At 44.0% G+C, this 25,862-nt stretch overlaps 2 protein-coding genes across 4 annotated transcripts in view; one reads left to right on the top strand and one right to left on the bottom strand.

The window, feature by feature from the left end:
• Positions 1–24,855, top strand: part of NFKB2 (nuclear factor kappa B subunit 2) — an 83,732-nt gene extending 58,877 nt beyond the window's left edge. For all 3 annotated transcript variants that reach the window (XM_068257920.1, XM_068257919.1, XM_068257921.1), the window contains exons 9-23: positions 1,180–1,284; positions 2,904–2,989; positions 4,254–4,392; positions 4,472–4,591; positions 5,096–5,329; positions 5,902–6,043; positions 6,361–6,475; positions 7,961–8,168; positions 9,685–9,854; positions 9,938–10,040; positions 11,177–11,415; positions 12,442–12,508; positions 14,307–14,479; positions 14,827–14,938; positions 23,521–24,855. In XM_068257920.1, coding sequence (XP_068114021.1) covers positions 1,180–1,284; positions 2,904–2,989; positions 4,254–4,392; positions 4,472–4,591; positions 5,096–5,329; positions 5,902–6,043; positions 6,361–6,475; positions 7,961–8,168; positions 9,685–9,854; positions 9,938–10,040; positions 11,177–11,415; positions 12,442–12,508; positions 14,307–14,479; positions 14,827–14,938; positions 23,521–23,678 — 2,171 coding nt within the window. In that variant the 3' untranslated portion in view covers positions 23,679–24,855. The remainder of the gene's footprint in view (positions 1–1,179; positions 1,285–2,903; positions 2,990–4,253; positions 4,393–4,471; positions 4,592–5,095; positions 5,330–5,901; positions 6,044–6,360; positions 6,476–7,960; positions 8,169–9,684; positions 9,855–9,937; positions 10,041–11,176; positions 11,416–12,441; positions 12,509–14,306; positions 14,480–14,826; positions 14,939–23,520) is intronic.
• Positions 1–25,862, bottom strand: part of LOC137535995 (PH and SEC7 domain-containing protein 1-like) — a 492,113-nt gene that overhangs the window by 8,403 nt on the left and 457,848 nt on the right. The window lies entirely within an intron of this gene.

Here is a 25,862-nt window from a genome sequence, read left to right as displayed (position 1 = left end):
GAAAGAAGGCCCACTTGATCTATGTTTGATTGCAATGAACAGTACAAAGCTTGTGATGGGGGAGAGTAATAGATTGAATAGCGAGTGAGGTCTTATCTAATAAGTGGGGCACCAGGCAAAGTGATACATGATCGATGTGTGTGTATGTACGGTACTTGTGTTGCTGGATGTCCTCACTGAGTTGAACAAAATATCCAACCTGCTACTGTCTGTATGAAAACCAGGCCCATTTTTAGGGCCGTGCGGCCCATGCAGGCGCCCTGGCCGCCGAAGTTGTGGGCGCTGCAATGGAGGGGGGAGTCAGTCGCGTGGAGGGCAGCCCGACGTCTCCCTCCCTTCCTCGCCGCGGGTGCCCTCCGTGCTCCCCCCTCCGAGTCTGACTGAAGGGAAGCGCTGTCACCGCTGTGTAGGGAGGGGCAACTCACCTCCCTGGATCCAATCGCAGCCGGTCTCCTCTTCTGTCTTCTCTTCATAATAGCCGCTGATACACACGCTGCTTCCGGCTACAGGGAGCAGCGTGTGTATCAATTTTAACACCCTCGCCCTGGGTGCATTTTAGCCTAGAAACTGCCCTGATAAAAACTAATAATAATAATGATACAGGTCTGATACATCTCACATCTGCTGTATGTATGCCTGCTATTTTTTTTAATACCATGCATGTTGTCTATTGGTTAGACTTGAGTGACCTCTAGTGGCTACATATAAAAAACTTGTGAGTGCTCTGGAAGTAGTAGATACAGCTTTTTTTTTTTCCTCACATATTTGTATTATTTAGTATTTATATAGCACTGACATTTTCTGCCCCACTGTACAGAGTCTGTATTATCTAGTCACTAACTGTCCCTCAGAGGGGCACACAATCTAATCCCTACCATAGTCATATGTCTTTTGTAGTTATCCTGTAGTGTATGTATCCTAGTCTAAAGTCAATTTTTAGAGGGAAGCCAATTAATTTACCTGTATGTTTTTTGGGGGGTGTGGGAGGAAACCGGAGTGTCTGGAGGAAAGCCACACATACATAGGGAGAACCACTCCCTCCCACTAAGCCACTGTGCTGCCCATAATGAAATCCCATACACTTGAACAAAGTGATTTCCTGAAGATGTATAAAAGTGATATATTTATGGATACATGAAATGTGCAATAAGTTGCTGACATTTTAATGGTTCTGTGCAGAATCTCCGGGGGCATCAAACCTGCGCATTTCCAGAATGGACAAGACTTCCGGATCGGTGAAAGGAGGCGATGAGGTCTATCTACTTTGTGACAAAGTACAAAAGGGTGTGTTTATTTTTATCAGTTTATTAAGTGTGTGCTTTTTTGCTGGTTTGTTTGGCTGTGCACCATTTAGCTTGTCTTAAGGTGAACCCGAGGTGAAAATAAACAGATGAGATAAATAATTGTATTTATACTCCTACTCCTTAAAATTACCTTCTTCAATATACCAGGGTTGTATTTTATATTTAAACATTCACAAACTAGATTGGATGTTCTGTTTCCTCTGCCAGCCTATTAAGTGATATTCTGAAAATGGTCAGTAGTTCATGTATTTTATCTCCCTCTGCTCTCAGAAGTTGTATTCTGCCAGGAAAACTTTTATGTTTGTAATTATCTTGTGATGTTTACTATATTCCCGACAAGCTACTGTCAAGACAGAAGCTGCCACTTCCATGCTTAGAAATGAACTCTTTTGGGCAGCAAAATAAAACAAGTAAAACAGCCTTATTAATATGTTTTGTACACATTTATCTCATCTTGTCACATGTCGCCTTGTATACACTTTAAGGACTGAATGGAAATCTCTCTGACCTGCGTGATCTGATGAAAAGAATTTATATTGTGAAAGTCTGAACTGGAAAAAAAAATATTATATTTATGCTATGCAGATGTAGCTGTTGTGCCTATTCATTTTCTATTTCATGAAGTGTTTGTAGGAGATTTGCATCTTGTAGGCAGCTGATCTGCTCCCCCCAGATGTTAGACATCACAAAGCATGAGCTCATCTGCTCAGCACTGTATTGGGCTGAACTCAGGGAGTGAATCAAATAAGATCTGTGTATATAGGTTGAAGTTTTGTTGCATTGTATGCAGCTGTCCCAGAAGATCTACAGAAACAGGGCATCAACACTGTATGACACCAGATCCTTCATTATTATTCATTTATGTAAAACTGACACATTTTCTGAAACACTTCACTTTAAACTTTGAAGGATAGTTAGCGATATGAATTGTTCAATATATTGTAGAGGAGTTAACTGTCCAATATAACCACCATGGTCAAGGTACTGTTTGGTGGGAAGTCTGTTAGCTTTGCAGTATGATTTGGGGATGTAGAAAGAAACTGGAAATCCTGCATGAATTGCACACAAGCATGGGTAGAACATAACAACATTTCCATGCAGATAGTGGCCCAGCCTGGAACTTTATAATATAGCAAGGTGAATGCTTACCACTTAGCTGCCTGTTCATCTAATATAGATATAACGCAAGCAGTTATACAAGAGGTCTGAGCAAGTGGTTCATAAAATCAGTGGACATGTATCCACTGACTTCATGTGAGTTTGAGCTCCTGAATTTAGACACTATTGCTACTGCAGCTTTTCTGTATGCATTGTTGCTTTTTGTAAGAAGTTTTGAATCATCCTGATTAAAAACGTTTTGCTATTACTTATGGCTGACATGGTACAATACTCTACTGCTACTTGTTGCTTTTTATACTTGACTTTGCTTCTGCTTTACTGTTGAAAAACTAGTTTTGCTACTGTTGCATAATAGTTGTCTAAATACAGTGCTGAACTTTCCTAAAGACAGATCTCTATCTGAATGGTGTTCCTGTGCAGAGTGTAACATTGGGACTGTCTCTCTACACTTGTATTCATGCTGTAAATTGTTTCCCGCAGATGACATAGAAGTGAGATTTTATGAAGATGATGAAAATGGATGGCAGGCAAATGGGGACTTTTCACCAACAGATGTCCACAAACAGGTCCGAGTCTCACAAATAGTACAATATCCTTTCCAATGTTTGTAGAATACTTTCATGTGACTTGAGCTGCCGCAACGAGAAGGTATTGTGCAGTCTTCATGACAAGACCTCCCATTTATTTGATCGCACAAGACCTGATTACTGAGCTCTCCCTTGTTATGACACCACAAGACCTCCCCTTGCTGTGACGGCACAAGACCTCCCCCTCGCTGTGACGGCACAAGACCTCCCCCTCGCTGTGATGGCACAAGACCTCCCCCTCGCTGTGATGGCACAAGACCTCCCCCTCGCTGTCACGGCACAAGACCTCCCCCTCGCTGTGACGGCACCAGACCTCCCCCTCGCTGTGACGGCACCAGACCTCCCCCTCGCTGTGACGGCACCAGACCTCCCCCTCGCTGTGACGGCACAAAACCTCCCCCTCACTGTGACGGCACGAGACCTCCCCCTCGCTGTGACGGCACGAGACCTCCCCCTCGCTGTGACGGCACGAGACCTCCCCCTCGCTGTGACGGCACGAGACCTCCCCCTCGCTGTGACGGCACGAGACCTCCCCCTCGCTGTGACGGCACGAGACCTCCCCCTCGCTGTGACGGCACGAGACCTCCCGCTCGCTGTGACGGCACGAGACCTCCCCCTGGCTGTGACGGCACGAGACCTCCCCCTGGCTGTGACGGCACGAGACCTCCCCCTGGCTGTGACGGCACGAGACCTCCCCCTGGCTGTGACGGCACGAGACCTCCCCCTGGCTGTGACGGCACGAGACCTCCCGAATCAGAAATTAGGACATTTTGTGCTGTCACAGCGATGAGGAGGTCTTGTACTGTCACTGTAGTGGGGAGTCTTGTGCAGTCACAGGAGTAAGAATGTTTTTTTGCTGTAACTTTAAACAGCTAGGGGTTGAGTTTGAGCTTGCTTTTTAGTGTCTAAAACACCAAACAGAAATAAATTGTGCTGTGATAGCACAAAACCTCCCCACTGCTGTGTCAGAAATTAGGACATTTTGTGCTGTCACAGCGATGAGGAGGTCTTGTACTGTCACTGTAGTGGGGAGTCTTGTGCAGTCACAGGAGTAAGAATGTTTTTTTGCTGTAACTTTAAACAGCTAGGGGTTGAGTTTGAGCTTGCTTTTTAGTGTCTAAAACACCAAACAGAAATAAATTGAGACAGTATCCGTTGACACAGACTTTACAACAACAGCAATTGTGTGTGTTGAATATGTTGCAATTGAAGATGAGACTGACAGAATATTTTCATGGTTCAGTATGCCATTGTGTTCCGGACCCCTCCATACCACAAACAGAAGATCAGTCAGCCAGTGACTGTTTTCCTGCAGCTGAGGCGAAAACGTGGGGGAGATGTCAGTGATTCCAAACAGTTTACCTACTACCCTCTGGACCAAGGTAATTCTTCTAGTCCCCATGCACAGCAGGAAAGAGACAAGCAGACTGGCAGCTCTATTAAACTTCCCTTGTTCTGCAGACAAAGAAGAAGTGGACAGAAAAAGGAAAAAAGAGTTGCCGTCTTTAAACCATTCCTATGGCGGTGGAGCCCCTATGGGGGGTGCGGGAGGAGGTGCTGGAAGCTTTGGGTTTGGAGGAGGTAAGTGTGCTGTATGATTCAAATGCCTGAAATGATGTGATGTGACTCCTTTGCACAGCATGCATTTTCCCTAGATCATGTCAAACTGGTGCTCTCAGGGCTGCATGCAAGCCTGTGGCACAACCGTGGCACCTTCCATGGGGCCCTGCTAGGGATGATCATTGAGATGCAAATAATTCTGAGTTTATGCAGAATTATGTAAATTCTGGATGTAAATGAATGCAGATTGAAAATGGACCAATCAATTTAAACCTTACTGGGATTTGATTGGTCCATTTTCAAGCTGCATTAATTTTCATGCAAAATGTACACAGTCCTGCATGGACTTTATATTATTTGCATCTCATTGATCATCCCTAATCCCTGCAAGACTGTCCACGGGTCCCTGCGAGACCTTGGTTAAAAAAAAGAAACGTGTTATCAGATTTCCATTTTTTTAATGAATGAAATAGATTTTTTTTTACCATCACACTCACTCTTTGCCTTTCCTTTATCGTTGATTAGGTAACAGCATGAATTATGCATTCGGAGGTATGCATACTGGATACTATAGCCACAGCGGGGTCTACCCAGGGGGCGCATGTATGATGAAAAGTTCACCATCAGCTGACTCATCTGAGACGGCACACCAACCACTAACCATTAACAAGGAAGCTGGAGAGGCTGCAGAACTAACAGAGGAAAGACCACCACCACCTGCCCAGAGAGAAGCCTATTACCAGCAGGTGTTACATCAAGGTATAGGAAAATCATCAGTCCTGCCAGTCTATCTCTGCTCAAAATCCTCACTTCTGCATATCTTGCCCCTTATTTGAAATGCTGAAGCAAGTGTCTCTGCTGCCAACTCAAATTTCCAGTCACTGAAGCAGCTCTGATGTGTGAAATGCAAATGAAGCTGCAATGTAGCCTCGCTCGATAGGCCAGTATTATCTAATGCACACCCCTTACTGGCTGGGGCAGGCATCAGTTGATGTTAGTGTATAGGGTGAGGCCTTATTTGCATTTTACATTACTCACATCTCCTTCAATGATCAAAGCTGGGAGGTGAGCTTCTTGCTTCAAACTATCCAATAACTATGAGAAAACTGTCTAACTCTTACCCTGCTGGATTACAAACTCTAACATGTGTGCTTCACTGTATATATAGGCATAATATGTGTGCTTTACTGTATATATAGGAATACTGCTAGTTTGCACACAGAGTTCTGATTTAAGCTTGCACCATTTCCATTAGTTTTACACAAAATATGACCATGGCATAGTACTATTCAGCCAGTAGTATTCTGTTACATTTCCTTTTCTCCTCACAGCACAAGTGTGTAATATGAGGATGCTGTCCCTGGCTCAGCGGACCTCCAAGGCCCTAATGGACTATGCTGTGACTGCAGACCCCCGCATGCTGCTGGCTGTACAGAGACCACTGCTGGCCGCTCAGGATGACAACCAAGACACGTAAGCATTGGGTAACATTTAATGTTTGTACATGGAAGTGTGCCAGAAATGTCAGTCACTTCCAGTTTTTATGGTTATTGAAGTGCTTGCGGATATTTATCATTGAATGACGTTATGGTTGAAAAGTTATTTAAAAGATTTAAATCAATTGAAATTGTAATGTGCAGTTTGTGTGAAGTTACTATTTGGGGAATTTGAAGTATTTCAAATTGTTGAATCCTATCTGCTTGATGCAAGTCAGACGCATCATGTGTGTATAACACAACTCTCTGTACTTTGCTGCACTGCTTTCTCATTGGTATCCGTTTCTTCCTCAGGCCGCTGCACCTTGCTATCATACATGGACAGGCAGGAGTTATTCCGCAGCTGGTGGATGTCATTAGGCACGCCCCAAACAAGCAAATGCTGAACATATGCAACAGCCTTCACCAGGTACCCAGCCTCTCTTACTCTGTGTATAGCCTTCACCAGGTACCCAGCCTCTCTTACTCTGTGTAATAGCCTTCACCAGGTACTCAGCCTCTCTTACTCTGTGTAATAGTCTTTACCAGGTTTCCAATTAACCTCCTTAGCAATTATCACGAGTCAGGCTCAGGACAGAAATCTGCAGCTCAGAGCGGTAAACCCGTGCCCGAGTGAGTTATATGCAGGAGCTGCTGCAGAACTCTCTGTATTTTTTTTTTTACTTGTTTTTAGGGTCTAAAAGCTTGTGGAAAAAAATTGCACGGCTTTTAGACCCTAAATCCAGGAATAATCATAACGCCACAGAGGTTAAGAAAAATAAATGGTTGCTGTGTGTTGCATCGTTCAGTCCCCAGATAACTGACCAAATAGTCATTTGTATGTGTAGCTGTGACAGCAACAGTAAGGATAGTGGGAATGCAGCTGCAACCACAGAAGCACAGTCGCAGTACCCTCTCAACATATTGTGTGATATGTCCCAGATGAGATCAGAATCTGGGCCCTGGTTTGCTAGTTGATTTATGTTCTATACATATATTCAGCTTGAAGCTAATTTAGTAAATAAAAACCTTAAAAATGAATTCTGCCCCATTTCCCCATTTTTAGAGACCTTTAGCACCTTTCTATGTTTAGTGAACATACCGGTAATGCCTTTTACATTGCTTGATATACAAACTGTGTGTATTCTTTGGCTGAATTGCAGGCAGATGAAGCCAGGCAGCTTTTTAGACCTATAGACTTGAATTCCTAAGATGGAAAGATAGTGTAAAACCAGTGATCAGGCAAACACTAGTGGAGGTGGCCTGGGTTTAGGACTAATAACCATAATTAAAAACAAGAGGTGGTATAAATTACCTCTCTTGAAGAACAAACCAATATTATTGGAAAAACTGATTATTTTTAAGCAAATAAAGTACAACAGGTTTCATGGGTGGTGCCCTGCTTCTTCGGGTCAAAACAGTGCCTTATTGGCAATGTTATTTGAGCATGAGCGCCTCTAGTGATACTTGCAGTGATCAGGCAATCCTGGACTGAATGTTATTAAACACAGTTTATAGGGTGACAAATGTGCAGCCCTCACATTACATCAGACCATTGCTATATGAATTCTGAAAGGTTAATTAAACAGCAGTCCTGTAGTCACCTGCCAGAGGGTGATTTTTTCTTTCAAAGTAACTCTAGGTTGTCCTGGGTTTAGTGTGTGCCTGGCCTGTAACTTCTAGTTAACAACTCTTTGCTTAATAACCCATCAACAATACTTGCTATATGTTCTGATATAACCCAGGTGAGATCTGAAAAAATATTTTTTTCTTAAATCGTAAATCCATAGCAGGATTTTGGATCACGTAGTTTCCGCAATAGCACTACATATTGGGGCCTGTGCCTTCCTTCAGTGAATATGTGAAATGAATGTTTGATTTCTCTTAGACTTACAACTTGTATCTTCTCCTATAGACTCCTTTGCATCTCGGAGTGATCACCAGACAGTATACCACAGTTGGCATGCTACTGAGAGCAGGAGCCGATGCTACCATTCTTGACGGCAGTGGAAACTCTGTGCTACATTTAGCCATTCAAAGTGAAGATGATAAAATGCTTCAGGTCCTCTTAGAACACCCATTCAGTGGCTACAAAGAGCTTCTGAACACCCCAGATTATCACGGTAAGAAGCAGAGTAACTAAACAGCTCGGGGTTACCCAGAACCACTAGGAGAGTGTAGGGGACTAAAAGAGACTAAAAACCCTAAGAAGCAACACATGGTGCAATTTGCCTTCTTTAAAGAGACTCTGTAACATCAAAAACCTCCCCTGGGGGGTACTCACCTCGGGTGGGGGAAGCCTCCGGATCCTAATGAGGCTTCCCACGCCGTCCTCTGTCCCACGGGGGTCTCGCTGCAGCCCTCCGAACAGCCGGCGACAGACCCGACTGTAGATTCAATATTTACCTTTGCTGGCTCCAGCGGGTGCACTGTGGCTGCTTTCGGCACGGAAATAGACGGAAATACCCGATCTCCGTCGGGTCCGCTCTACTGCGCAGGCGCTGGAAACTTGCGCCTGCGCAGTAGAGCAGACCCGACGGCGATCGGGTATTTCCGCCTACTTCGGAGCCGACAGCCGTCAGAGCGCCTGCGCAGGAGCCGGGAAGGTAAATATTGATGTCACCGCTGCACGGAGGGCTGCAGCGAGACCCCTGAGGGACGGAGGACGGCGTGGGAAGCCTCATTAGGATCCGGAGGCTTCCCCCACCCGAGGTGAGTACTCCCCAGGGGACGTTTTGTCGTTACAGTTCCTCTTTAAACAGAAGTTACGGTATTTGTATTCTCCAGCATTACATATCAAGACTTGTGTATTTTTTTAGTGAATATGTTTTAAGAAGGCAAGTTACACGGTAAGAAGTGGACACACCATTTGCTATGGGGTGGAAATCATTAAGTATGTTATTCGTAGCTTCAATATAATACTTTTAAGAGGCAGCTATTTTATGTTACCACTAGTAGACCTAAGCTCGATTTTAAAAAAGTGCTCTCGGTCTCTTGTGACACCGCCGCTTATTAGTGCACACGCCCGCCCGGCTCCCTGGCCTCCTTTCCCAACAGCTGTCTGTGCTGCGCACATGCGCAATAGTAAAAAACCACGGACACATTAGACTTCTTATCAGTCTAATCAGCTGATTGAACAATAGCAAAATACTTTTTTTTAGTTGTTTCACAACAAAAGTTTGTATGGGGCTTAACAGACAAGTTTGGTAGATAGTTGGTATGTGTGTATGAACCTATAAATTCACATCCAAATCACCTTCACCTACATGGCAAACAAGTCCACAGCTTGCATAAAATGGGTGCAGAGTTGTTTCAGCGCTGCACAAAGCTTTTCACTGCCCCTAACTTCCAGACTGTGGGAAACCCAACCCGATGCCCCTTCTTTTTGTCTAACTCTGTTAAACCCCTCCCCCTGAGGGTTAACCACCTCCCCTGATTGTGAACCCCCTCCCCCTGATTGTGAACCCACTTCCCTCTGATATTTAGAATATAAAAAAGCCTTACACCGAATGTCATTTAGCATGGCAAAAACTCCCAGCAGCCAAACAAATGCTAAAAACAATTGCTCTGTGACTATATGGGATTGTTGTTGTTTGGTAGCAGCTTTGTAAGCATGCTAATCGTTGTGCTCTCATGCAGGTCTGTATCCCGTGCACCAGGCAGTTATGAGAAGAAATGAGAAGTGTTTGGAGCATCTAGTGAAAAGTGGAGCTGATGTCAATGCGGCAGAGCGTAAGAGTGGAAGATCCCCGCTGCACCTTGCGGTAGAGATGGACAACCTAAACATGGCCATCGCTCTAATCAAGAAGGTAGAAAAGTGTGAGGTATTCTGTATGAAGCAGTCATGCCACGTAAATGTCTGTGTCTGTAATAATGATGTGTCTCTTCATAGTTGGGAGCAGATGTCAATGCTCAGACCTTTGGAGGGAATACACCGCTGCATCTGGCTGCAAGCATGGGCTCTCCAGTACTGACAAAGATGCTCATTTCTGCAGGTGATTTAGGCCTTTATTTGATCTTTCATCATACTTTTGAGTAAAATACCTTATATCTTTTAATAGCCATGCATATAGCATAGCTTGCACCTTTTTGAGATAAGAAAGAGGGATATTTTAAGACATGCCCCTGCCACGCCCCTGACCACACCCCTAGCCATGCACAACATAAAGAATTCAGTATCAAAAGATGTAGTTTTACCATTCAGACCACACTGGTCCTTTCTATCATTAGTTTTTCTTTTATTTAACATTTGAAAATAAGAAATATATCAATTTAACGGAAATTGTTTAGAGCCAGTTAAATACATCTTTTCAGTAGAAAAATACATATATTTATATCTGTTCATCAGTCTTGGAAGGGGGACAAATAACGAAGAAAGAGTTGGAGGGATGTGGTTCCCAAAGAGGGACTGTCCCTCCGAAAGAGGGACAGTTGGGTACTATAATATAGTGTGTGTTGCTGGTTTGGGCCTACGGTGATATTACAGTAGAGTCTTGGTTATCTGGAACGCAACTAACCAGCAGCCTCAACCAACCAGCACAAATAGCCAGCAGTACTAACAGTGGTGAAAGCCAACTTCTTAGGCTGTTTGTGGGCTCTGCTGTACTTAAAATGGTCTGAAACTCATCCTTTCTTCTTTGCTCTTAAAGATTTACGGCTTTAAACCTACTATCACGAAAACAAATTGCAGCAGAACAGCATTCAAACAATTAAACACAGCACTTCATTCAGCTTTGGAAAGCTCCTTCAGCTTGTGATCCACATGCAGAGGGGATAACATTATCTTTTGTTTACAATCCTCTTTTGCTACAATTAGTCCCAGCCAGCCAGTGGTAAAATGGAACTGTACTGAGCTGACAAGCAGAGACAGATGAGAAATGTACACTAGATAACTGCTGTATTTTATATATTTAAATCTATGAATAAAATGCAATGGCAGCTTTCAGAGCAGATTATCTGTACTTTGGGACCTTGTAGTTTGTAAATAGGCAATATTACTTGTGCACTAAAGCAAATACTGGAACTGAATGGGTAATAAAAAGGAAAACACATTTTTATTGAATGTTATGTTATTTTTATTCCACTTTAAAGAAACCCTGTAATAAAAACCTGCTTGCCTTGTGAACTTCAGGTGCAGATGTCTTGCTGGAAAATGATGAGCCTTTGCGGGGTGCAGAATTCAGTGACAGTGACGATACAGACAGTGACTCAGATGTGGACATGGATACAGACTGTGATCAGCAAGGAGACAGCGACTCAGAAGATGGCAGCACTAGTGTGGATACAGGCCGAGAGCACCAGAGGATACACTGTGGAATGAAGAGACGCTATCCAGGACACACGCCGCTGGACCTCACCAGAAGCCAGAAGGTAAGATTGCATCAGAATTTCTTTATTTGAAGGGAGCTCTGGTTTATTTCATTTTCCACTTATTTCACTGACTTATTGCATAATTCACCTGAAAACTTCCTGTTTGCACTCTTTGTGTGTCCTTTTTCTTAAAGAGTTGCAATTACCCCATTTTTTGTCATACAGTGCAACCACTAGTCTTGCTTGAAGCACACACACACACACACACACACACACACACACACACACACACACACACACACACACACACACACACACACACACACACACACACACACACACACACACACACACACACACACACACACACACACACACACACACACACACACACACACACACACACACACACACACACACACACACACACACACACACACTTCCTGCAGCATAAATGTATAGCACTGTAAGAATAATGTGTTTGGAAGCTAAAAAGCCTTAAAATTGACCTCCATAGTAAAAATAAAAATCCTGCAGCGTCCCTGTAAAAAATAAAGTCCGATTTACCTAAGCAGCCTTGTCCCACGAAGCCGTCGTTTGGCGTTTTTCTCCGAGGAGAGAGGCAGGGCCAGAAGCCAGGTGATGTGGGGTCTTCAGGATGGCTTTGTGGGACAAGGCTGCTCAGGCAAATAGAACTATTTTTTATACAGGAACGTGGGGAGACAGTATAATGAGCAACACCATAATAAGGGTAGTGCAATAGTAGTACTGTTATTAGGGAATCATTATAATTGTGGGGTCTGTAGCAAGATATGTGCTACTATAATAGGGGACACTGTAAGGAAGAAACATGGAATTGGGGCTACACAACATGGCTGTTACAATGAACAACCCCACTTTAAAGACCATGCGCCCTGCACAATAAATCCCCAATTTCCCCGGGGTTCCTTGGGATCCTCCAGAATAAAAATCCTGAGAAATGCTGCCCTTTACTACTGCCCATAATAAGTTTGGGGCAAAGTTCTGCAAGCTTAATTATATATAGGAGGAGCAATGCTGATCTAATTCTTTTTTGTTTTTTCTCAGGTGCGAGATATCTTGTCTAAATCCTCAGCTGGTAACACCGCTTCAAAGCCAGCCGCACAGGAGCCAGGTAAGACCTGATAAATATTTAATATCATATCGTTATACGTTCTTTTAGTATTCATTATTGCCTTACTATTCATTATTAAAGGGGAACTATTTTAAAATGTTTTCGAGTTAAATAATCCTTATCTGTCAGAGGTTCCAGTGTTAGAAATTGAAAATGGCTATTAAAAAGTAAGCAGGGAAGGCACATTACTTGGAAGAGGTACGAACTTTGGCATGTAACGACCTTGCACATCTCCCTTATGCTGCTGGTGATGTCTGTTGCCAGCTATGATGCACCCTAAAGCCCCCTGCCGACTCGGCCGAGGACACGGACTGAAGGAGGTGTATTGCAGTTCTCCCTCACAGGTGAATGAACTGCTCTGTCAATAAGTTGTCTTTCAACGTTTTGCCCACAGTTCTTGTAAATAATGTGACTTCCTCAATACTGACACCTCTAGCAAATATTAATTATTTAATTAACTTAAAACCTCAGATTTGCTATCGTGCCCCTTTAGGTTTTACAGTAAAATTGTTACAAATGTATATGCCATACTTGTTTAGAGCGCCACCTGCTGGTTCACCTGTTAGTATTTGTAAGTAGAAAGGTTATCTATGTAAATGATAATGGTAAATCAGTTTGTAACTTGACAATTAGGCAGGGGACACACTTGATTGTTTTGTGCACGTTTTCTGCATAGAAAAACTGATTTAAACTGAGAACTTTTGTTAATCAATTGGCTAGTACACACAATGCTTTTTTGGCGTGCAGGGAAAAAAAACAGACCTCCTCCAGGATAATTCTGCACCTTTTGTCACTTTTCTGTATCAATTACAAGTGTGTCCCTGCCTAACAGATCTCATGACCTTAGCTGATAGTGGGAGCAGTGACTGGGTCGCATTATACACTTAGGAGTTAGGCTAGCTTTACATTGAATGTAATGTGTCAGCATATCAGTTCCTGACCAGATGCGTTTCAGGTACAATGTAATGGCAATCCATCTGTAATGCTAGATACACACTATGAGATTTTCTGGCAGATTAACTGTCCGATCGATTATTTCCAACATGTCCTATCTGATTTCCGACTGTTTTATGTTCACTCCTATCAGAAATCGATTGGAAATCAGATTGGACAGGTTGGAAATAATCGATCCAGCAGTAAATCTGCCAGAAAATCTCATAGTGTGTACCTAGTATAATGCCTGGTACACACCATGCAATTTCCCGTCAGATGGGTTGAATTGATTATTTCCGATCTGATTTTCGTTTTGTTTTCTGATCGATTTTGTATAGATGTAAACTAAAAATCTATCAGAACGATGATTGGACCTGTCGGAATAAATTGATTTGACCCGTCTGACGGGAAATTGCATGGTGTGTACCAGGCCTTACATTGCCATTATATTGAGAAAGGCCTGGAATCTGCCAGGCAATGAATTCGCTGGCACGGCCACTGTAGACCGGCCCTTAAACAGCACCTGAACTGGAAAAAAGTAATAAAATGTAATACTTACATTTGTAGTGGGAAGCCTTTGAATATTCCAGAGGCTTCCCACATCCTCACAAGGCAGTACAAAATAAAGCATTTAAAATGATATTGAAAAAATGATTTATGCTTTCATAATTGTATTTTCATGATGAAGGCAAACTTTTTTTCTTTTGACGTTAGCATTAAATCTGTACACATAACAGCTATTTACATGGAATTCTGTTATTAGTCGGGAAGTTTCCATAGACAGCTCAGTCATTTGTTACATTCTGTATCCCCAGCTGGATGCTGGAATGAGGGATTACATTGACCTTTTCTCTTTGCGTTTTAGTGAATGTGTTCTCTCTGGAAGCCACTACTGTACAGCGTCTGGAGAAACTGCTGAATGAGGGCCAGACAGGATCAGACTGGACAGAGCTGGCCTCCCGGCTGAGTCTTCAGAGTTTGGTTGACACATATAGGAACACATCCTCTCCTGCAAAGATCCTTTTACACAGTTACGAGGTAGGTTTGGCTTTCCAGAAACCTTTGTTGCTTAGAGGACACCTGAAGTGTGATGGATATGGAGGCTTCCATATGTGTTTCCTTTTAAGCAATACCTCTGCCTATAATACTTTTAGCAATAGGCCATGAACAAGACATGCAGCAGATACCTGGCTGCAGTAGTGTCTGTGTTTGCAGTAAATAGATCAGCAGGTCTGCCAGGCAACTAGTATTCTTTAAAAGGAAATAAATATGACAGCTTCCATATACGTCTCACTTCAGATTCCCTTTATAGTAACCATTTTTTTTCTCTAGCCTCCTCATGTCCTATTGTGGATAGTATTGATTCTGTTTTGTGTTTTCCCTAGCATGCTGGTGGAAGCCTCACTAACCTTATTAAAACACTAGAGTCCATGGGACTGAACGAGGGCGTGCAGCTACTGTGCAGCTCGGAGACCTACGTCAAGCAGGCAAATCAAGGTATGTCTATTACACACAATGGCTTCATATCTCACATAGTGGTGTGGTTTATCATTCAATAACCTTCATTCTAATAATCAGAATACAATCTGTCCTGTGCAGGTGCTGTTACAGGAAATTCACTGTAAAGGTGGCCACACACGATACAATAAAATTATCCGATTTTACAGCAATTCAATAAATATGATCGGATATTCCAAAAAGTGAGGTATTTTTTTTTTATTACATTTGACTGAAAAATACAATTGGATTTCCTGTTTTTTTTTATCAATCTGGAATGCTGGAAATTTTTCTTCAATTTTTCTAAGGATTGTATGGTGTGTGTTAGATTGTCAATTTATTGATATACACACCCTAGCAATTTTCTCAGAGTTTCCAATCATTGTTATCATAATTGTGGAACAATTGAACGTGTGTGTGTGTGTGTGTGTGTGTGTGTGTGTGTGTGTGTGTGTGTGTGTGTGTGTGTGTGTGTGTGTGTGTGTGTGTGTGTGTGTGTGTGTGTGTGTGTGTGTGTTACGTTGGTCAGATTTTTGAAATGTTACAATCAGTCAGAAAAATGTATTGCAATTCTTGAATTGAACGGATATTCAACAAATGGTATGGTGTGTGGCCACCTTTAGACTGCTTTCTGCAGAACATTACAGGTATTTCCCAAGGTTTATGAACCATCCACTGGTGTTTTTTCAAACTCAGATTCTTGAATCTTTTTTGATGGAGTTTCTGGAGTTTCTCACCTTTAGTCTTAGTAAAGACTAGCAAGCAAAAAAAAAATTTCTTAAACTGAGTTGTCCCTACAGTGTAGCAATAGCCAAATTGCCTCCTGTAAGGGTCCACGGGGACCCAATGCATTATCCTTTTGTACTTGTGTTTCCCTGTTCTCTGTGAGATTCTTACATTTTATATCATATGTTGGGGTGTCCTGTACCAGGAATATTTCTATGCTACTGTGGGGGTCAAACATTAAGCTGCAGAGTATGAAGGGAATAGGGAGGACTAATGAGAATACCAATAATTTCATGTAAATGTTATGCAGCTTGAGCTTGGACCAATAAAAATTGACAAAGTTATTCTGGTTGGCCCAATTTGAAGCTGCATATAATTTACATGAAATTTGAATGTAAGGAGAAATTATTTACATCTCATTGATCATCCCTAGTAGGAACACTGTGCTGATTATCACAGAATCTCTATCAAAGCGTTTATCTCCTTCCTCCTCCTCCTCTATAGATGTAAGAATGGGGCTGGTATTCTGCTTATAAATATTACATTACAGAAAAACTAAGCAGATTCATAGCGAAGGGATATTTGTGTTGTGGGACTTGGAACTTTCAGAGTAAGGCTACACTGCTTGTTTCATGTTTGTCACTTGCGAGAGGAAGCCTGTATAAAAGAACTGGGCACATGTAATAGAGATGCGCAGGCTGTGATATTGGCTACCAAGGGAACACCACAGCAACACTTGTTTCCTCTCTGACTGGGGAGGGAGGTTCTATCTCTGCTGCTGATGTTGGCTAGAACATGTTGTACTACATGGAAGAATCCTCACAGGACAGATTCTTGGCCGTATCTGGGAGGGAAGTGTGTGGATTGCTACCAGAGTACTCCTCCCTCTGCTGTAAAACACACCAACACCATTTGCATTAATCAGACACAACATGCATTCCCTATAGGTAGGAAGAAACCACTTAAACCATACAGAGACACCAGGCATGTGATTGAGAAATACAACCAAATAAGGGTGAGATAAGAGAATTCATCATGGGGTGATTCAGATCCGAGGAGTATCTAATCTTCTGCTGTGTAGGGCTGGGAGTTTGTCACACAGCAGGCAGAGAGCTGCAGGTTAGCAGAAACAATAGTCAGAACATTGTGAGCATTATAGAAAAGCTGCATATAGCGTCTGGCAGAAATGTGAAGCGCGTCATGTGCAGGCGAAGTATGCTTGCATGATGCGTTTCACAGCGGGGAAGGCGAACAATAGGACGCGTTCCCGGGAGCTGACTGGCAGTCGCCGAAGATGAAACTAAGTCGCAGCGGGGGACTGGATGACACTTCAGGAGCTGCGAGGGCACAGGACTGCTGCAGGGGGCTTGGGAAAGCCCCAGATAAGTGAAACTTTTTTCCTATCCACAGTTAAGGTTCCCTTTAACCTCTTGCCGACCGCGTCACGCCGGTAGGCGTGGCCGTGGCGGCAGCCCCAGGATCACCTAACGCCAATTGGCGTAAAGTCCTGGGGCTCTGTTTTAAATGAGATCGCGCGCACGCTGCGCGCGCATCTCATTCTCGGAGGGCGGAGCTCCGCACCCTCTTCAGTCTCCGAGCGGCTATTGCCGCTCGGGAGACTGATTGACGGCGTGATCGCCGTCTATTTACCCGTACAGCGCTGCGATCGGCAGCAGCGCTGTACTGGGGACAGCCATGTGACACGGCTGTCCCCCTGGGACACTGGAGAGCGATCGGCTCTCATAGGCAGAAGCCTATGACAGCCGATCGCCACAATTGGCTGGCTGTGGGGAAGGAGGGAGGGAGGGAGGGAGGGAATATATTTAAAAGAACACGCTTTTTTTTAAAAAAAGAGTAACAAAAATATTTGCAACCAAAAAAATAAACAATCTGGGGGCGATCAGACCCCACCAACAGAGAGCTCTGTTGGTGGGGAGAAAAGGGGGGGGAAATCACGTGTGTGCTGTGTTGTGCGGATCTGCAGCTTAGCCTTAAAGCTGCAGTGGCACATTTTGCTTAAAATGGCCTGGTCACTAGGGGGGTTTAGCACTGCAGTCCTCAAGAGGTTAAGGTTATTGTGCAGGTGTGGCCACTCTCATACATGGAGGGGAGTGTGGCCACAAGAACAAGCTCTTGTCAGATATGTTCAGAGGGACCCTGTGCAACAGCAGTGGGCTCCAGGATATATCGCCAAGGCTCAGGACCATCTAACTTTTTTTTTTTCTAAAGTTGCAGGATTCCTTTTAAGCCTTGCCCAATTCTTGTCACCTTTTGTGAGTGTAAATTGTCAGGGTGACAGTTTTAGTAACAATCACTGTACTGGCACACTGCTTAACTGTAGCCATGCATCATGTTCTTTTCTATGTAGAATGTATCTAAAAACACACGATTGGTTCGCACGATGGCCAGGGGCCCCGGACCTCTCTCACTGGCCGGGGCCCCAAGGCCAATGCGCGATACCTGGAGGGGAGTGCAGGTGGGCCTGGACCTTTCACACCCAGGCTCTGGACCTCTCACATCCAGAAAACCCACCAACACTGCCTCCATACTGAATGCTAAATTCGACACACACAAGCAATAGAACACAGCAATACATGCATGCAGCTACATTTAAGTCGTCAGCAGGTGCTCGTCAGCCAATCAGGATGCACTGTCATACACCCTTTACCTGCCATACCACATCTAGCAGCCATTAGCATTCAGGTGGGAGGCTTCAGTTGGACGCAAATCGCAAGATTGCGTCACTAGCAGGACCGCCCCGTGCAGGCATTCCTCCCACAGGGGTCCCTCCCTAACCGCTCACCTGTCTGCCATGTCCTAGAGCTGAAAAAAAACGTTTAAAAACACACGATTGGTTCACACGATGGCCAGGGGCCCCGGACCTCTCTCACTGTAGCCATGCATCATGTTCTTTTCTATGTAGAATGTATCTAAAGCATACATGTGAAACTCCGGCCGTGGGCCAAATCTGGCCCTCTGAGCCATCAGATTTGGCCCTCAGGGGTTTTTTCCACTTTACATTATATTTGGCCCTCTCTAGACCACCAGGGAAGCTATATTGGAGGTGAGGCCCTAGATCACCAGGAAAGCCATATGAGCAGTGGGACAGCACTAGATACCAGGGAACTGTATAGATGAGGGGGCACTAAACAACAGGAAACTGTATAGGAGAGGGAGGATCACTAAACATCAAGGAAATGTATTAGGAGAGGGAGGACTACAAACATCAGGGAACTGTATAGGGGATGGAGGGGGCCTATTAGATACCAGGGAATTTTATAAGGGCGAGAGGTGGCTACTAGACATTGAAGTTGGCCCGCAACTTGTTCCCAGAGCTCAATTTCGGCCTACTTTATATTTGAGTTCGACACCCCTAATCTAAAGGGTCTGCACACTGTGGTAGAAATGGTAGTAAATAGTAGTTTTGTCATCTCAAACACCAAATGTCCATTTAGTCACCAACAACCATTTCAGGGCTACGGCGGGTCTCCTTTGTCAAGGCAAAAACAGGATGCCTTAACAGAGAGGACCTACCATGGCCCTGAAACGGTCATTACATTGAGAGTTTCCAACATGTCTGACAACACTTGCAGTCTGCAGTTGAAGGGATTAACCACTTCCCGACCGCCGTATTGACAATTGGCGGCCGGGAAGTGGACCCCGCAAGGACCGCCGTATTGACAAATGGCGGCGGTCCTTGTAGGGGCATGGGCGGAGCGTTCGCGTCATCTGTGACGCGATCCTCCGTTGGCGCCTGTCTCCGCTCACCCGCCGCAACATCCCGCCGGCCATACGGAAGCGCCGGCGGGATGTTAACCCGAAGATCGCCGCATACAAAGTGTATAATACACTTTGTAATGTTTACAAAGTGTATTATACAGGCTGCCTCCTGCCCTGGTGGTCCCAGTGTCCGAGGGACCACCAGGGCAGGCTGCAGCCACCCTATGTCGCACCCAAGCACACTGATTTCTCCCCTCCCCCCCCCCCCCCCCTGCCCCAGATCGCCCACAGCACCCCTCAGACCTCCCCCTCTCCACCCCCCCAGACCCCTGTTTGCACCCAATCACCCCCCTAATCACCCATCAATCACTCCTTGTCAACGCTATTTTTTTTACCCCCCCTGATCACCCCCCACCCCTCAGATTCTCCCCAGACAGCCCCCCCCCCCTGTGTACTGTATGCATCTATCCCCCCTGATCACCTGTCAATCACCCCCTGTCACTGCCACCCATCAAAAAGCCCCTAACCTGCCCCTTGCGGGCAATCTGATCACCCACCCACACCAATAGATCGCCCGCAGATCCGACATCAGATCACCTCCCAAGTGCAGTGCTTACATCTATTCTCTACCCTAAACACCCACTAATTACCCATCAATCACCCCCTGTCACTGTTACCCATCAGATCAGACCCTAATCTGCCCCTTGCGGGCACCCAATCACCCGCCTACATGCTCAGATTGCCCTCAGACCCCCCCTTATCAATTCGCCAGGGCATTATTTACATCTGTCCTTCCCTGTAATAACCCACTAATTACCCATCAATCACCCCCTGTCACTGCTACCCATCAGATTAGACCCCTATCTGCCCCTAGGACACTCAATCACCCGCCCATACCCTCAGAACGCCCTCAGATCCCAGCCCTGATCACCTCGCCAGTGCATTGCTTGCATCTATTCCCCCCTCTAATCGCACCTTGAGACACCCATCAATCACCTCCTGTCACCCCCTAGCACACCTACCCATCAGATCAGGCCCTAATTTGCCCCGTGTGGGCTCCTGATCACTCGGCCAAACCCTCAGACCCCCTTCCGATCACCTCCCCAGTGCATTGATTGCATCTATTTTCCCCTCTAACCACCCCCTGAGACACCCATCAATCACCTCCTGTCACCCCCTAGCACTCCTATCCATCAGATCAGGCCCAATACAACCTGTCATCTAAAAGGCCACCCTGCTTATGACCGGTTCCACAAAATTTGCCCCCTCATAGACCACCTGTCATCAAAATTTTCAGATGCTTATACCCCTGAACAGTCATTTGGTTTCCAGACTACTCACGGTTTTGGGCCCGTAAAATGCCAGGGCGGTATAGGAACCCCACAACTGACCCCATTTTAGAAAAAAAGACACCCTAATGTATTCTGTTAGGTGTATGACGAGTTCATAGAAGATTTTATTTTTTGTCAAAAGTTAGCAGAAATTGATTTTTTTTATTTTTTCACAAAGTGTCATTTTTCACTAACTTGTGACAAAAAATAAAATCTTCTATGAACTCGCCATACACCTAACGGAATACCTTTGGTTGTCTTCTTTCTAAAATGGGGTCACTTGTGGGGTTCCTATACTGCCCTGGCATTTTAGGGGCCCTAAACCGTGAGGAGTAGTCTAGAAAACAAATGCCTCAAAATGACCTGTGGTTAGGACGTTGGGCCCCTTAGCGCACCTAGGCTGCAAAAAAGTGTCACACGTGGTATCGCCGTATTTGGGAGAAGTAGTATAATGTGTTTTGGGGTGTATTTTTACACATACCCATGCTGGGTGGGAGAAATACCTCTGTAAATGACAATCTTTTGATTTTTTTTACACACAATTGTCCATTTACAGATATCTTTCTCCCACTCAGCATGGGTATGTGTAAAAATACACCCTTCTTCTTTCCAAAATGGGGTCATTTGGGGGGTATTTATACTATCCTGGAATTCTAGCCCCTCATGAAACATGTCAGGTGGTCAGAAAAGTCATAGATGCTGGAAAATGGGAAAATTCACTTTTTGCACCATAGTTTGTAAACGCTATAACTTTTACCCAAACCAATAAATATACACTGAATGGGTTTTTTTTTTATCAAAAACATGTTTGGCCACATTTTTCGCGCTGCATGTATACAGAAATTTTACTTTATTTGGAAAATGTCAGCACAGAAAGTTAAAAAAATCATTTTTTGCCAAAATTCGTCTTTTTTGATGAATATAATAAAAAGTAAAAATCGCAGGAGCAATCAAATAGCACCAAAAGAAAGCTTTATTAGTGACAAGAAAAGGAGTCAAAATTCATTTAGGTGGTAGGTTGTATGAGCGAGCAATAAACCGTGAAAGCTGCAGTGGTCTGAATGGAAAAAAAGTGGCCGGTCCTTAAGGGGGGGTAAAGCCCACGGTCCTTAAAGAGGAACTGTAACGACAAAACGGCCCCTGGGGGGTACTCACCTCGGGTGGGGGAAGCCTCAGGATCCTAATGAGGCTTCCCACGCCGTCCTGCGTCCCTCGGGGGTCTCGCTGTAGCCCTCCGTACAGCCGTGACGCAATATTTACCTTCCTGGCTCCTGCGCAGGCGCTCTGATGCCTCTCGGCGCCGAAGTAGGCGGAAATACCCGATCACCGTCGGGTCTGCTCTACTGCGCAGGCGCAAGTTTCCGGCGCCTGCGCAGTAGAGCGGACCCGACGGAGATCGGGTATTTCCGTCTATTTCCGTGCAGAAAGTCGCCACAGCGCCCCCGCTGGAGCCAGCAAAGGTAAATATTGAACTGACAGTCGGCACAGTCGCCGGCTGTTCGGAGGGCTGCGGCGAGACCCCCGTGGGACAGAGGACGGCGTGGGAAGCCTCATTAGGATCCGGAGGCTTCCCCCACCCGAGGTGAGTACCCCCCAGGGGATCTTTTTAATGTTACAGAGTCTCTTTAAGTGGTTAACTATTTATACCGTTGCTGTGCTACATGCCACTCTCCATCCTCCCAACACTTCCACCTTCATAGCTGAACTTCCAGTTGTGAAGGTGAGAGTGCAAAGAAGATGAAGAGCCGTGCGCAGATACATGATGAGACACTTTCTTATTTTTGCTAAACTGTTCCTGCTTATCCTTAAAGGGGAACTGAAGAGAGAGGTATATGGAGGTTGTCATGTTTATTTCCTTTTAATCAATACCAGTTGCCTGGCAGCCCTGCTGGTCTATTTCTCTGCAGTAGTATCTGATTAAAACCAGAAACAAGCATGCAGCTAGTCTTGTCAGATCAGACTTATAAGTCTGAACCACTGAAACACCTGATCTGCTGCATGCTTGTTCAGGGGCTATGGCTAATAGTATTAGAGGCAGAGGATCAGCAGGGCTGCCAGGCAACAGGTATAGTCTAAAAGGAAATAACCATGACAGCCTCCATATACCTCTCTCTTCAGTTCCCCTTTAATGGCCAGCACTATAAGCTCTAGTTAGTTTCTTTTCACTTTAACATTTTTATCTCACCTCTGAACATGTGTTAATCTCTCCAAGCTTTAGTATTCTACATATTCCTCCCTCAGTAATCATTTAACATAAAAACTAATGTTCAAAAAGGTTGAAAAATACCCAAATCTTTGGAATTTACAACATGGTTGTGTGTCCAGCAATGTGAGGCTATCCTGCACAATTTACATGCAGGCTTCCTGCTAGAATGAAACTATCTCCTCTATTAATCCAAATGGTTGGAGTTATGTGATTTGCAGTTTAGCAATACCTCTCCAGAGAGCATCATTCTGTCACTAGACTGAGGAAAGAGACAGTGAGATGCCACGTTTTTCCCAGTTTCTGCAAGTTTGGGTGCAATTTAGATTTGAAAATAGACTGATGAGATGGAACCAAGTTGGATTGGTCCATATTCGTCGTATGTACAAATTGCCATCATACTTGCAAAAGTTGGAAACATTTCCAATGCCTTAATCATCAGTAGATTCTCACAGCTGTGGTCACATGGTTTTGCTGCAAATAGGGTATGTATTTATTAATGCACTATTTGGGGAGGGTGTGTGGGCTTGAATCTGTGCTCTAACGATTAAGCCTGGAGAGTAGCCTCTAACTCAGCATTATTATTATTTTTATACAAACAGCACGAGAAATGATGGTTGACAGCGCCTATGGAAGTGAGTCTGTGGATATGCAAGAGTCCTCTGAATCAGAACCTCAGAAACCGGTCAATGTTGGGACCACAACATTATCTCCAATACAGAGAACAGTGCCTGGAACTGAACCAACAAGTGGGAAATAGCAAACTGCTATTCTGGATAAACTGACTGACTGAGGAATGACTGGCTAAGCCTGCAATCACTGCTCAGTGCCTGGATTGTTTGTGACAGGGTGAGCCTCTGCTACTCTCTTTTTCATGTGAAGAGTTGTTTTATCATTGAAGTTTCCTCCGCTGGTGCTGAATTTTCCAGACTAATCTGATGCTGTGGCTTGAGCCTCATGCACTCCGAGCTTTTCACAGCACTGGGATACACATTACCAAGTGCAGCACAATTTCATCTATGAGACATTCAGTGGGGATGATGGACTGTTCACTCTGCTAAATTACATGGACAAATAGCTAAAGGTGTAAACAGATACCTTTTTTTATCCACCAGGTGATGTTTAGCATTTCTCCTTCTTGTAATCTACTTTATTCACTTTAAATACTGTTATTTAAAATGTCTGTTTTTACTACAAATAAATATTGTATGTTTTTTTCCCCCCAATTGCTTTCCTGTAAATGTGCCTTTGCTAAGAGTGCGGTTGGATAACACTATTGCTTAGTACACACTGTTTTGTTTTTAAACATTAGATTTAATAGACATTGAATGTAGCAAAAAATAATTTATGAACTACAAACATTCCAGTTAAGCATGTGATGAAAGTATGAATCAGCCAGGGCCAGTCAGGAGCTCCATAGGCTGTGACACGCTCATAGCTTTTACTGTATCAGGAAGGGGAAAACTTAGAAGACAAGTCTTGTGCTACCACTGTGCACCAGTAGGTATTCAGCCCCATCTACACGTTACAATTCCATGTGCAATCAATCAAATTCGATTGGATCGATTAAATCTGACATGTCCCATCGGGACTCGGTCAATTTTGGATTGATAACTAACCAAAATCGATCACACTATCGATCGAGTCCCGATCGGACATGTCGGATTTAATCGATCTAGTCTAATTTGACTGATCGCATGTGGAATTGTAACATGTAGATTGAGGTTTAGACAAGTAAATAATTGGTAACCGCAAGATATCAGTCATTCACCTGACCTACCACAGATTGAATAGTGTGTACCCAGCTTTAGTGCAAAACCTACCAATTTAAATAATTTTTTTTTTTTCGATTTATTCACAGAAAATGGGAATATAAATTGTTTTTACTTTGTTTGACTTATTTCTAAGATAAAGAGATTTCTTTAATATTTTTTAAATCTTAGTTTATTGTCATGATTGTTTTTTTTTTTTTTATTATTATTGTTTAAGTTACAATGCTATATATTTGATGCAGACGTCCTAAAGAAACACTGCTTGCAAAAGTCAGTCACAAGACCAAGAACTCTGTACACAATTTATACAGCTACCAGCAGAGTTGGGAGTTTCTTCCTCTGCTCGGATCTCCCAACTGATCCCATAAAAGGGGAACTGAAGTAAGAGGTATACGGAGGCTGCCAAATTTATTTCCTTTTAATCAATACCAGTTGCCTGGCAGCCCTGCTGGTCTATTTGTCTGCAGTAGTATCTGAATAACACCAGAAACAAGCATGCATCTAGTCTTGTCAGATCTGACTTTAAAGTCAGAAACACCCGATCTGCTGCATGCTTGTTCAGGGGCTGTGGCTAATAGTATTAGAGGCAGAGGATCAGCAGGGCTGTCAGGCAACTGGTATTGATTAAAAGGAAATAAATATGGCAGCCTCCGTATACCTCTTGCTTCAGTTCCCCTTTAACTTCCTCCCATGTGTACCACAGGAAAGAGGTGGGCAGGGTCAACTCTTCACAAGAGGAGACTGGCTTGTTTCTCTGGGTCATGATGGGATAAGGGGAGGAGTCTGTACAATTTGCAGATGGCAGTTCAGTCTAACCGCGTTACATCTGACCTACAATACAGGGAAGCAGCATTGCAAAGCCAGTCAGGTAAAGAGAAACGATTAATAATGCAAAAAGTTACAAGCAATGCACAAATATTATTAATGAAAAAAAAGGCATTCAGTCTGGAATCCTTGCACAAATAACTAGAAGTTAGAACAAAGCTGATTTTAGTTATTAAAATAATGTGCACAAGAAGTCCAAGCTGCAAAAATGTAATGGCTGATGAAATGTAAAGTGGTGTGTGACAGTACATATTGCTGAAGATGGGAAGTACACAACTAAGGCCTCTTTTCCATGGGCAGTTGATAGGCAGAGAAATTCCTCTCAATCTCTCACAACTGCTTGCTGC

This window comes from Hyperolius riggenbachi, chromosome 10 (assembly GCF_040937935.1).
Source record: "Hyperolius riggenbachi isolate aHypRig1 chromosome 10, aHypRig1.pri, whole genome shotgun sequence".
Taxonomy (NCBI): domain Eukaryota; kingdom Metazoa; phylum Chordata; class Amphibia; order Anura; family Hyperoliidae; genus Hyperolius; species Hyperolius riggenbachi.
Note: the sequence above shows the minus strand (reverse complement) of the source record. Positions and strands in the feature narration are given on the sequence as shown.